Source organism: Cynocephalus volans, chromosome 14 (genome assembly GCF_027409185.1).
Source record: "Cynocephalus volans isolate mCynVol1 chromosome 14, mCynVol1.pri, whole genome shotgun sequence".
NCBI lineage: Eukaryota > Metazoa > Chordata > Mammalia > Dermoptera > Cynocephalidae > Cynocephalus > Cynocephalus volans.
In genome coordinates this window covers 71934682-71949105 of record NC_084473.1, presented here as the reverse complement: position 1 = coordinate 71949105, position 14424 = coordinate 71934682, and the positions used below count along the sequence as shown (strand labels likewise).

General features: G+C 41.1%; 1 protein-coding gene across 1 annotated transcript in view; it reads left to right on the top strand.

Annotated features, from left to right (window-relative positions):
* Positions 1-13905: 13905 nt before the first annotated feature.
* The window catches only part of TACR1 (tachykinin receptor 1), a 134913-nt gene continuing 134394 nt past the window's right edge, over positions 13906-14424 (top strand). Inside the window, exon 1 of the mRNA XM_063078842.1 lies at positions 13906-14294. Within this exon, the coding sequence (XP_062934912.1) occupies positions 13906-14294 (389 nt within the window). The remainder of the gene's footprint in view (positions 14295-14424) is intronic.

The following is a 14424-nucleotide window of genomic DNA, read 5'->3' as shown; positions in this document are numbered from 1 at the left end:
AGAAAAACAGAATCTTAAGATGGTAAACAGAAAACAAAACTAGGGGCTGGCTTGTTCACTCAATTGCTTAGAGCGTGAGCGTGAGTTGCTTAACACTGAGGTCAAGGGTTTGGATCTCTATACTGGCCAGCCACCAAAAAAACCCCCCAAAAAACCAAACATATTTTGGCTAGAAGATTCAGTAGCTGTACTTAAAGACCCAAAAGAATGGCTTAGAAGATCAAGTGAAAGAAATATCTGTGCACACAAAGCAGAAACATAAAAAAGATTAAATAAAACCATGAGGAAATTTTTAAGAAACTGATAGAACTGCTTTCAAATATTTTTTCACTACAATTCATGGTAAGAAAAAAAGGAACAAAAGAAAAAAGTAGATTTTGCATTGAAGTCCTGTACATGGAATGTTGTAATGGAAATAAAAGTTTCACGAAACAATGCTTACCCTTGTTACCAAATCCACTTCCGGCTGCCTGCCCCACACAAAAACCCTAGCTTGGCTCACCAAAGTCTGTTACAGAGCCCAGGGCATTCAGCTCCTGGCTGAGGCACACCAAAATTTTGTTACCAAACCCAACTCTGGCAGCCTGCCCCAAGCAAAAAACGAACAACTTAAAAGTCAAATTGGGAAGTAGGCCTCACCGCTGCTGGATCCCATCCCCAGCCCAGCCAAATGCATGCCGACCAGAGAGGCACCCCACTGGAGAGCCACGAAATCCACAGAGACCACGTACCTATGGCGCCAACGCATGACCGAGCAGGTAGGCATCGCCACCACTGGACTTCATCCCCAGCCTGACCAGAGAGGCGCCTCCCTGGAGAAGCCCAAGTTCCATGAAGTCCATGTGCCCCACGGCACCAGCACATGACCAAGCAGGTAAGTCTCACCCCCACAAGACCCCATCCCCAACCCAGAAAAGTGCACACCAACCAGAGAGGTACCTCCCCAGAGAGGCCCAAGACCTGAGGCAACCATGCACCCAAGGCACCAGCAGGCAACTGAACAGACAACGAGGCAGCCATGCCAAATTGGCAGCTCCAGCAGGATCCTAGCCAGACAATAGTGTCGAACCAGTGCACCGTGAAATCCCTTGCCACATTGACTAAATATCAAAGGAAAGATACCAGAAATATGAAAAATCAAGAAAGTACACCACCAAAGGGTAATAACTCTCAAGCTCTAGATCCTATAGAACAAGAAGCCCTTGAAATGTCTGATAAGGAATTTCGAGTGATAATTCTAAGGAAACTAAATGAGATACAAGAAAACTCAGCTAGACAACACAATGAAATGAGGAAAAGCATACAGGACCTGAAAGAAGAAATGTATAAGGAAATCAATGCCTGGAAAAAGAATGCAGCAGAGCTTGCCAACCTCAAGAATTCATTAAATGAAATAAAAAACACAACAGAGAGTTTAACCAGCAGGCTTGCAGTAGTAGAAGAGAGAACTTCAGACCTTGAAGATGGGCTATTTGAAATAACAAAGGCAGACAAAAAAAAAAAAGAAAAGAAAAAAGAATTAAAAACATTGAAGAAAATCTAAGAGAGATATCAGACAACTTTAAGTGCTCAAATATCTGAGTCATGGGTATTCCAGAAGGGGAGGGAAAAGGAGATTGCACTGAAAACATACTCAACAAAATAGTGGCAGAAGACTTCCCAGGTATAGGAAAAGACACAGATCTTCAAATTCAGGAAGCTCAAAGATCCCCAACTGTATTCAACCCAAAAAGGTCTTCTCCAAGACATGGTATAGTAAAATTGGCAAAATTCAAAGACAAAGAGAGAATCTTAAAAGCTGCAAGAGAGAAGCATCAAATCACCTATAAAGGAGCCCCAATCAGACTAACATCAGACTTTTTATCACAAACCCTAAAAGTCAGAAAGGAATGGGATGATATTTTCAAAATACTAAAAGACAGAGATTGTCAGCCAAGAATACTCTACCCCACAAGGCTATTCTTCCGATATGAAGGGCACATAGTATATTTCTCAGACAAACAAAAACTGCGGGAAGTCACAAGCACACAACCACCCTTACAAGAAATTCTCAACGGAGTACTGGGTTTGGTACCTGAAAAATAACTACCACTGCCATAAAAACTCAAGAAAAATCAAAACCCACAGATGAAATAAAAATGCCAACAATGAAGAGAAAAAAAAAGTTTATCTACAACCCAAGAAACCAACACATACAGAAGACAAACAGCAAATCAGAAAGAAGGGAACAAAAGACACTTAAGACATCCAAACAAAAATCAATAAAATGCTAAGAGTAAATCAACACTTTTCAATAACAATTCTTAATGTAAAAGGATTAAATCCCTTAATCAAAAGACACAGACTGGCTGACTAAATTAAAAAGGAGGACCCAATTATATGTTGCCTTCAAGAGACCCACCTCACCTATAAAGACTCACATAGACTAAGAGTAAAAGGATGGAAAAAGATTTATCATGCAAACAGTAATGAAAAACAAACTGGAGTAGCTATGCTTATATCTGATAAAATAGACTTTAAACTAAAAACCATAAAAAGAGATAATGAGGGCCACTACCTAATGATAAAAGGATTCATCCATCAAGAAGATATAACAAGCATAAATATATATACACACCCAATGTTGGAGCAGCGATATTTATAAAGCAAAGTCTATTAGACCTAAAGAAGGAAATAGACACTAATACCATAATAGCAGGGGATCTAAACACCCCACTATCAATATTGGACAGATCATCTAGGCAAAGAATCAGCAGAGAAACACAGGATCTAAACAATACTCCAGACCAATTGGACATGGCAGATATCTACAGAACATTCCATCCAACAACCTCAGAATATTCATTCTTCTCATCAGCACATGGATCATTCTCCAGGACAGATCACATGTTAGGTCACAAATCAAGCCTCAACAAATACAAAAAAATTGGAATTATCCCATGTATTTTTTCAGACCACAATGGATTAAAATTAGAAATCAACAACAAATGAAATTCTGGAAACTATATAAACACATGGAAATTAAACAGCATTCTACTTAATGACATATGGGCCCAAGAAGAAATCAAACAGGAAATCAAAAAATTTATTGAAACTAGCGAAAACAATGACATATCATACCAAAACAGGTGGGATACTGCAAAAGCAGTATTAAGGGGGAAATTTATTGCATTAAATGCTTACTTCAGAAGAGTGGAAAGATGGCAAGTGAACAACCTAACACTTCACCTTAAAGAACTAGAAAAACAAGAACAATCCAAAGCCAAAGTTAGCAGATGGAAAGAAATCATTAAGATCAGATCAGAAGTTAATGAAATTGAAACCCAAAAAATGATACAAATGATCAATGAAACAAAAAGTTGGTTTTTCAAAAAGGTAAATAAAATTGATAAACCATTAGCAAGGCTAACTAAAAAAAGAAGAGAGAAGACCCAAATAACAAAAATTAGAAATGAAAAAAGTGATATTACAACTGATACCTCTGAAATACAAGGAATCATTAGAGACTACTATAAACAACTATATGCAAACAAATTTGAAAATCTGGAGGAAATGGTTAAATTTCTGGACACACACAAACTACCAAAACTGAGCCAAGATGATGTAGAAAATCTGAACAGACCAATAACAATAAAAGAGATTGAAGCTGGTATAAGAAGGCTCCCAACAAAGAAAGCCCAGGACCAGATGGATTCACAGCAGAATTCTACCAAACCTTCAAGGAGGAATTGATACCCATTCTCAACAAACTATTCCAAAAGATTGAAACAGAGGCAATTCTCCCAAACTCATTCTATGAAGCAAACATCACCCTGTTAACAAAACCAGGTAAAGATACAAATAAAAAAGAAAACTATAAGCCAATATCTTTGATGAATATAGATGCAAAAATCCTCAATAAAATACTAGCTACCAGAATACAGCAACACATATGCAAAATTATACACCATGATCAACTGGGATTCATCCCAGGGATACAAGGTTGGTTCAACATACGCAAATCAATAAATGTGATACACCATATCAATACAATCAAACACAAGGACCATATGATCATCTCTATAGATGCTGAAAAAGCATTTGATAAAAATACTCTCTACAAGTTAGGTATAGATGGAAAGTAGTTCAATATAATTAAAGCCATATGTGATAAACCCACTGCCAATATCATCCTGAATGGGGAAAAGCTGAAAGAACAGGAACAGGAACTAGAGAAGAACAGGAGCTAAGACAAGGATGCCCACTCTAACCACTCCTATTCAACATAGTGTTGGAAGTACTAGCCAGAGCAATCAGAGAAGAGAAGGAAATAAAGGGCATCCAGATTAGAAAAGATGAAGTCAAACCGTCCCTGTTTGCAGATGACATGATTCTATATATAAAACAGTCTAAAACCTCTACAAAAAAATTCTTGGAGTTGATAAATGATTTCAGCAATGTTGCAGGATACAAAATAAGCACACAAAAATCAGTAGCATTTCTATTCTCTAATAGTGAACATGCAGAAAAGGAAATCAAGAAAATTTGCCCATTTACAATAGCCACCAAAAAAATAAAATACTTCAGAATAGAGTTAACCAAGGATGTGAAAAATCTCTATAATAAGAACTACTAACCACTGCTGAGAGAAATTAAAGAGGACACAAGAAGATAGAAAGATATCCCATTCTCTTGGATTAGAAGAATTAACATAGTGAAAATGTCCATACTACCCAAAGTGATATGTAAATTCAATGCAATCCTCATCAAAATTCTGATGACATTTTTCTCAGAAATGGAAAAACTATCCAAACATTTATATGGAATAACAAAAGACCATGCACAGCCAAAGCAATTCTGAGCAAAAAAATTAAGCAGGAGGCATAATACTACCTGACTTTAAACTATATTACAAAGCTATAATAACCAAAACAACACAGTATGGCATAAAAACAGACACACTGATCAATAGAATATTATAGAGAATCCAGAAATCAGCCTGTACACCTATGGCCATCTGATCTTTGACAAAGGCACCAAGCCTGTACACTGGGGAAGAGACTACCTCTTCAGCAAATGGTGCTGGGATAACTGGATGTAAATATGCAGGAGAATGAAACTAGACCCATACCTCTCACCATATACTAAAATCAACTCAAAATGGATTAAAGAATTAAATATACACCCTGAAACTATAAAACTTCTCAAAGAAAACCTGGGCACAGACTTCATGAATATGACCCCAAAAGCATTGGCAACCAAAAGAGAAATAAACAAATGGGATTATTGCAAACTAAAAAGCTTCTGCACAGCAAAAGAAACAAATAACAGAGTTAAGAGACAACCATCAGAGTGGGAGAAAATATTCGCAAAATATACATCTGACAAGGGATTAATATCCAGAATATGCAAGGAACTGAAACTTTACAACAAAAAAAACAAGTAACCCAATTAAAAAATGGGCAAAAAAGCTAAACAGGCAGTTCTCAATGGAAGATACACGAATGGCCAACAGACACATGAAAAAATGCTCAACATCATTCAGCATTTGGGAAATGCAAATCAAAACTACACTGAGATACCATCTCACCCCGGTTAGGATGGCCAATATCCAAAAGACTGTGAATGATAAATGGTGGTGAGGTTGCGGAGAAAAAGGAACTGTCATACATTGTTGGTGGGACTGCAAAATGGTGCAGCCTCTATGGAAAATGGTATGGAGGTTCCTCAAACAATTGCAGATAGATCTGCCATATGACCCAGCTATTCCACTGCTGGGAATATACCCAGAGGAATGGAAATCATCAAGTCGAAGGTATACCTGTTCCCCAATGTTCATCGCAGCACTCTTTACAATAGCCAAGAGTTGGAACCAGCCCGAATGTCCATCATCAGATGAGTGGATAAGGAAATTGTGATATATCTACACAGTGGAATACTACTCTGCTATATAAAAGAATGAAATACTGCCATTTGCAATGACATGGATGGACCTAGAGAGAATTATATTAAGTGAAACAAGTCAGGCACAGAAAGAGAAATACCACATGTTCTCACTTATTTGTGGGAGCTAAAAATAAATAAATACACAAATAAACTGGTGGCGTGGGGAAGAAGACACAACAATTACAATTCCTTGAAGCTGATACGACAAGGAACAGAAAGGACATTGTTGGGAGGGAGGGGGGAGAGGAAGGAGGGAGGGAGGTTTCGGTAATGGGCCACAATAATCAACCACATTGCATATTGACAAAATAAAATTAAATTTAAAAAAATAAAATAAAATAAAATAAATGAAAATAAAAAATAAAAGTCAGATTGGTGGCATAGGAAGTTAGCTTTATTCAGGAATATTGGTGACCTGAGGAGAAATGTTAGGCTAATCCATCTCTCTGATAAACCAGAAGGAGAATGGCCAGACCAAAACCATCTCACAGACTTAGACTTACTAAGAGGTTTTTAAAGAGGGGCTTGAGGGAATGGAACATGGGAAGTGAAAAGCAGGAGGGAGGGGCACATGTAAGGGGCAGGGTACAAATTCTCACCAAAGTTCCATCCGGATTCTGTTCTTAGGATCCTTGAAGAATTTGATTTGATTCAAGATCTAGATAGTATGTGTCTCATGGCAAGTTTGCAGCTCCAGGCTGACTGGAAAACAGCTTTACATTTATGTAAATAATGTCATCTTGCGCCATAACCAAGGTTCAAAATATCAAATAACCATGGGAAGAGAGGGAAATCAGAGAAATGCATGCTAAGAAAAAAACGGCCTTTTTTCCCCCTAAAGCCCATGTGGTTTTAGATCTCAACATGGCTTTAGTCTGCTCACTCCAACGCCCTCACTTCTGCTATGCACTCTGACAATTTCTGTCCCGTGCTATTTCACTTTTTCAAATTCTAGTCAGAAATAGTTTTAAAACATTCAGAAGACAGATCCAGGAGAATTAGCCTGCTGACATTGAGCCCCAAAAGGAGAAAGAAGGACTGATGGAGAAGTCATAATTTCAAAAAATACTGGATGAGAATTTCCTTGAGATGAAGGAAGGATCCACCTAGTTTGATGCTGGATTTAAAATAAAAGACTCCTATATTTCCAGGACTTGCTTGAAGATAAGACTGATCCAGGGAGCTGTTAAAAACACAAATTGCTGAGCCCTAGCTCACACTACTAAATCAGAATTTTCAGAGGAAGATAATAATATGTTTATTTAACAAGCACCTCAAGAGATTCTTATCATCTGAGAAATTTGGGAAACTTTGGACCTATTTTAAGTTCCCCAAACTTCAATGTGCAAACAAACCACCAAGGGTCTTGTTAAAATGCAGATTCTAGTTGAGTAGTTCTGGGTCTGCCCAAGAATTTGCATTTCCAGCTAATTCCTGTTGATGCCAACACTTCTGGTTCAGGGACCAAGGCTAAAATTATTTCTGGCTATGGTTAAAGATGAGATGCTTCCCAGTTCATTTTTTGTTTTCTCACACTAATACCAAAACCTGATCAAGAGAAAAAAATAAGGGAAAAAAATCTACACACTATTCTCACTTAAATAAAACTTTAAATAAAATATTAGCAAGTTGAATCTAGCAAAAAAATCAAAGGAATGACATAGCTTCTAACCAAGCAGAATGTATGCCAGGAATGCAAGGGTGGGTCAGTATTTGAGACGGCATTTCGAAATCTATTCCATTAATCCAGTATATCAACAAATTAATGAAAAAAAAATACACAATCATATCAACAGTTCCTGAAAAAGGCACTTGAAAATTTTTTTTAAAAAAAAGACAAGACATTCCTATTAATACTTCAAATAAAATAAAGTAGAAGGAAACTATTTAAATGCAAAAGAGTGTTTAGCAAATTTAACAACAATATTGTCCTAAATGGTAAAAACAAAACAAAACAAAACAAAACAACCCTACAACCATCTTAACTTAAATTTAGGAACTATACAGAAATACCTGCTATCACCATTTTAATTTTAATATTGTCTTAGAAGAAAAATGAAATTCAGTGAGACAAGAATATGCTAATGATGTAATTGAAAAAAGAAAACTCAATTAAAAAAAACACTAGAGTGAATAAGAAATTTAGTAAAATGGCTAGGATATGTATACATACATGAACACACACACACACCCTTACACGTGCACAGAAGTCACGGGCTTTTCTTTGATCTAGCATTAAAAGGGGGGAAAAATTCTTTGCAGTAGAAACAAAAACTACAAAATACATTGAAATAAATATAATCTAAAGTCTAAATCTGTTTTAACCAAACAGATAAAAAATCTTTTTGAAAGATGTAAAACAAGACCTGATGAGATAGAAAGGCATACCATGTTCTTGGATGAGAAAACTTAATATTAAAAATGTTAATTTTGTTAAAATTAACAAATAAATTCCAGGCAGTTTCAATTATTCCAGCACTTATTGGATACTAATGAAGTTTGTTTTGTTTGGGTTTTTTTGAATTGAATTTTTAAAATTCGGGTTTAAATGTGATGCCCAGGAATAGATAAGAAAAGCATTAAATGAGCATTCGGGTGAACTTGACTTACTAGATGTCAGAATCTTTATTCCCGGATTAGTCAGAATCAGCTATCACATGGTGAGAAACAAATTAATCCCAAACCCTAGTATTTTAACACAACAAAAGTTTATTTCTTGCTCATGCCACATATCCGTAGTGATTTGGCAGAAGCCTGTGTTACACAGTCCCTTGGGAATTCAAGATGATAGAGACCTGTCATCTTATAATTGCACCATTTGGAACATGGGAACTTGGCAGGGGGAAGAGAATACATGAAGAAGCCTCTCTCTCTCTCTCTCTCTCTCTCTCTCTCTCTCTCTCTCTCTCTCTCTCTCTCTCTCACACACACACACACACACACACACACACACACACACACACACACATTTCTATGCTTCAGACTAGAAGTGACACACCTTGTTTCCATTCACAACCTATTGACCTGAATTAGTCATATTGTTCTGCCTAATTGCCAGTGTGGGGGATAGTGGGTGGGGGAGGACATCTAGGAAAAGTAGCGGAGTATGTGGAATGAATATATATGTATAAATATATATATGGTGTTGCTATAGAAAAAAGAGGGTACTTCAAAAAATTCATGGGAAAATATAATTGAAAGATAATACTAATATTTCCATCAACTTGATGAAGAAATCTTGTAAATAAATGGACCAGTAAGAAGACTAGAAAATACAAATATTAAATGATATATATTTGAAAGTTTAATCTATGACAATGACAATGATTTAGTTACTAGGAAAATAAATGGAGCTGTCAAAACTAGATAATTAAGTGAAAGAAAATAAAAGTAAATATATTTTATTTACTTCAATAATATAAAATAATAAACCCCAGGTGAATTAAAGACCCAAATGTAAAATTGGATTTTCTTGGTAGTTGTTTATAGTTTTTTACAGTTTTTTCTTGGGAGTTTTTTTCACTTAAGAGACTGTGAAAAAAAGGCAGGATTTGGGGAGACTTTTATAAACTAAGATTGGAAAACCCGAATGCTATTAAAGCAAATACAACTACATAAAAATTGCTTAAGTATTTGTGGCAAATGCATACATTCAAGAGGAAAATAATAACATTAGAAAAAAATTTGAAATATTCATGACAGGCAAAGCGTTAACACCTATAATATACTACAAGCACTTATAAAAAATAGACAAGAAAGCAATCTAACAGAAAAAAGGGCAAGGGATTGAATAGACAATTTATGGAAGGGAAAAACCAAATAGCCAAAAAAATCTTAAAAGTTGGATATTTTGGAGTCAAGAAAAGGTATACTCTATAACGGCAATGTTATAATATTTTACAGCCACCAGACTGACAAAACTAAAAAGACCTTTGTTACTGGAGTAGATGTAAGGAAAAGGGTAATCTAATTGCTGCTGAAATGTAACCACATTACACCCTTTTTGAAAAGCAATCTGGCAATATTTAAATATAAATAGAAACATAAAACCCATGTACATATATGCATATGAATATGAATATAATCCATTACCCAGCAATTCCACTTGGAGTCTATCCCATAGAAAAGAAAGATCAGGCTGGCCAGTTAGCTCAGTTGGTCAGAGCATGGTGTTACAAAACCAAGGCCCAGGGTTTGGATCCTCATAACAGCCAGCCACCAAAAAGAAAGAGAGAGAAAATACATCAGGCTGTGGAGAAACACATGTAAATAATTTTCATTGTAGCATTGTCTTTAATGGCAAAAACTGGAAACAGAGTGAACTTTCATGAAAAGGGAAACAAATATATAAATTATGGCATAGCCATACCATAAAAATAATGTTTAGCCATTGAAAAGAATGTGTTAAATCTATACCCATTGACTTTCAAGCATTTGGACAAAGCTTTCAGTGAGAAAAACAAAATGCAGACAACTATGAAAGTTCAATATTCGCATTTACATGCATGAGCATTGTGTGTTTGTTTTTTTGTCTATACAGTCTTAAACAGCCTGGACAAATAAGGAAAGATTTATACTACATTGTCAACAGGATTTCCTTTGAGATTGGTGATCCCATGTTGTGTGCCAAAGAGAGAATTCAGGGGAAAGAGGAGCTGAGGGGAAAAAAGGATAAGAAAAATGTATACATATATCAGCTCTTGGAGTGATCCTTATGTGGAAAGAAAGTCACTACTTTACAGAAGGGGCAATGCTAGAGAAGGTCCCTCTCATAGCATGTGTGTGAACCAAAAACACTTTCTGCTACTGCATGGCTGAGACTTTCCTGTTTTTAAAATTGTGAACCCATCATGAGTGTGCTTTGGTTCTGTGGGAAAACAAAAAAAACAAACAAATAAAAAACTAACATTAGCAAGTCATAAGTATGTCAGGAGCCGATCCCGGGCAAGAAGAAGAGCAACCTAGACCAGACTCAGCAACACCTTAGGGCCCAGAATGCAGAGCCTTGAAGGCTGGGTTAAGGAATGTAGGTGTTATTCTAAGTGAGCTGGGCAGTCTGTGGGACTTGAAGCAGAATGACACGGTTTGACTTATAAAAACCTCTGTCTAGAATTTCTCCCCCATTTCACTCTTAGCTTCTTCCCATCCTAACTCACTCTTAAGGCTTTTCCATGGATAAGATTTTCTACCCTCTACCCTGACTCCTCCCATCGTCTAGGTTAGGTGGCCTTCCCCTTCATTTCTCACTCAGGGCGTAGTATCGCCCGTCTTATTTAGTTAATTGCCTCTTTCCCCTTTACTAGACTTCACTCAAAATTAGAAAATACCCAGGAACTGGTCTCGTGTTTTTCCCCCTGCTTTTAGCCCAAACACTAACAATGTTGGAAATATTTGGAAATTTCTTTTTTCGCCCCACCTGCATCCCAGCCCCCCAGCACAGTACCTGCTTCAAGGTTTCAACTTGCTCTACTAATGGAGGATAAATGGACTTTTTAGCTTTTATTTCATATTTAGCTTTTATTGTATGAGTATATTTATGTTTTCTTCGACCAGCTTTCTTTTCTTCCCCTACGTATTGAGTAAGGTACTTTTGAAACTGCCAGCTCGCCTCCACTGGACGGGGAGAAAGAAAGATAGCTTTATTCAACTTGAGAAAAAAATTAGAAGTGGAGAAGTAACTCATCCCCTCTCTTCTCTCCTTCAGCTCTGCAAGGTGATGGAGGAGACGGCGTTCTCTTCTGCAGAGGATCTCCTGCGCTGCCTCCCTAAATGACCGGCCGCTGTTCTCTTCAAGGCATCGCTGGAGTTTTCTTTGCAGGGTTTGGGGGTGCCTGGGAGGACCCTGCAGAGCGCGATGCTGTTCCTGTAAAGGCTGAGATCCCAGGCTCCAATAAAACCAGAGTGAACCGGTCGATTGCCCGCCTCCGCCAGGGGATCCGATTCTAGCTCGGCATAAACCCGTGCCATACATTTCCCGGCCTTAACACGCTTCCCTTCCCGCGAGACACTCGGCGCGCTCGCCAGGCTAGGGCGTGCACGCTGCTCGCGGGAGGGCGCGGGCGTTCGCAGCCCCAGCCCCGCGCGCGTCCCCCAGTTCCGAGTCCCCGCAGTGAAAGGAGGGGCGGGACAGAGGGGCAGATGGGCCGCCAGAAGACTCCACGAGTTCGTTTCCCCGCGGGACTCATCACAGGCTGCAGTTCGGCTGGAATACGCTCCGGAGCTCAGCCCATCTCGGCTTCTCCAAAACAGTTCACAACGACCTGCTGGCCTTTCTACACCCTCTCCCAACGCCCGGCCTCGGCTCGGCCGTTTGAAACGGGCTTGAACCGGGAGACGAGAACTCAAAGTCCGCCGCGGGCCTGGCAGAGCGGGACGGAGGTGGGGAAAGAAGGAGGTCGGACCTGCCTTCAGGTCCCTATGCAAACCTGGAAGGGGAGCTGGGGGAAGAGCCCCCGACTCCACGCTGGGCCCCGCTCTGGTCCTCAAGCCCGGGAGGCACGGAGGCGGAGGCTGCCAGGTTCCCGGGCGGCGAACGCGAGGCCGCACCGGGTGCTGGCGGAGAGCCCAGAGCCGCGCGTCTTGGCGACATGCTGGCTTATGGGTGGCTCCTGCGCTCACAAAGCCTCGTAAGGAGCCCAGTCCAGTCCCCAGTGCCTGCGCGGAGGGCTCAGATGGAGTTTGTCCTGAAGCGAGAGGCCAAGTCGCGAGGGTGCCTGGGGAAGGCGACCCCAAAGCTTTTATAGTCTCTATCCCTGCTTCCCAAGGGAATCGGCCCTCCAGGGAAAAGAACTAGTATTTGGGAGTGTGTTTCCTAAACACGACCTCGGGAAAATTGTTTTCCGGACACCTAGAGCCGGCGTCGTAGCCTCTGGTTCTCGGTAGCAGCTGGAGCTAGCCTGCGGTGCACTCGGCTGGAGCGCGTCCCGGAGCTGGAGTGCGTCCGGGAGCGCAGTGCTGTCACGTCGCCCCCACACTTGTTCGACTCCCATTGCCACAGGCTGGCGCCTCTGCAAAGCTGTCACAGGGCTCCGGGACACCCCCCGGAAGTTAAGTGTCCTTCACTCCAGCTGTTTCCAGATCCTTCCTTACCTCAGAACCACTGGTGCAACTGCGGTTACAGCTTCAAACCCCCTCTGGCTCACTTACTCCCAGGCCTCCTACCGCCCCCTCGCGGAGTGCGTGGAGCGCCCGGCTTGCAGAGCCCACAGCAGGTAACAAGCAGTAAAAGGCGTGGTGGCTGCGGCGGTGGAGTGAGACAGCTGCCAACAGCTGGCGCAGCTGCCGCGCTGCGCACGGGGACTGGCGAGTAAGCAGCCCAAGTACTGCCCCTTCCCGGTGACGTCTCTGAGGCGGGTTTTAAATTCTGGTGCGCAGCCTGCCTAGGGTCTGCTAACTCCCGAGCCGAGCACGACTCCAGCCCAGAGGCGCCTGCAAAACCGCAGGCGGCGGCGGCTGCGGCAGCGAAAGCGAAGGAAAAATCTCCAGCTGTACATCCAGCATCTTGGCCATAGACTCAGAACTTTTACAGATCGCTCTGTGAAGGGGTCCCCTTTCGCCCCCAAGTCCTCACGCAGAACAGGGCTTTGCCTTTCCCGCCGCAGGAAAGGAGACTAGGAGTTGCAAGCAGCAGCAGGTGCAGAAAGGCGGGGTCTCTTGCTTCCTAGAACAGTGACCGGTGGAATTTCTTCTTTTCCAGCTTAATGCAGAAGAGACGCTGTCTCCAGATTTCTGAACTCAAATGCTTCCTGAAGCTTGAAAGTGAAGGGATTCAGAGCCACCAGGGACAGGCAGACAGCGCATCTAGAAGCGTTTTTCTGCTGAGCGCCAATTCTCCTGCGGGAAAGGAGAGAGTTGGGCCCAGAAAGAACCTTCCGCCCTCTTTGGCTTAAGCGGGACCCTGAGCTCCAGACGCGCGCCTCAGGACTCTGCTGCAAAGGGGGCGTGTGTACAGAGAGGAGGGCTTTACTGCTTCTCTGTAAAATGGATAACGTCCTCTCGGTGGACTCAGACCTTTTCCCAAACATCTCCACTAACACCTCAGAGCCCAACCAGTTCGTGCAGCCGGCCTGGCAAATTGTCCTTTGGGCAGCTGCCTACACGGTTATCGTGGTGACCTCTGTGGTGGGCAACGTGGTGGTGATGTGGATAATCTTGGCCCACAAGAGAATGAGGACCGTGACCAACTATTTCCTGGTGAACCTGGCCTTTGCGGAGGCCTCCATGGCTGCGTTCAATACAGTGGTGAACTTCACCTACGCTGTCCATAACGAGTGGTACTATGGCCTGTTCTACTGCAAGTTCCACAACTTCTTCCCCATCGCGGCTGTCTTCGCCAGTATCTACTCCATGACGGCAGTGGCCTTCGATAGGTGAGCTTGCCCTTTGTAGAAAAGGGAAAAAGTGTCCATAGAGGACTATGGCATTGCTACGCGGAAGTTTGGGGCTGGATCGTGTATGGTCCAGGGGAAGGATTGGCCACCTGCCCCTGCCCTGGGGTTT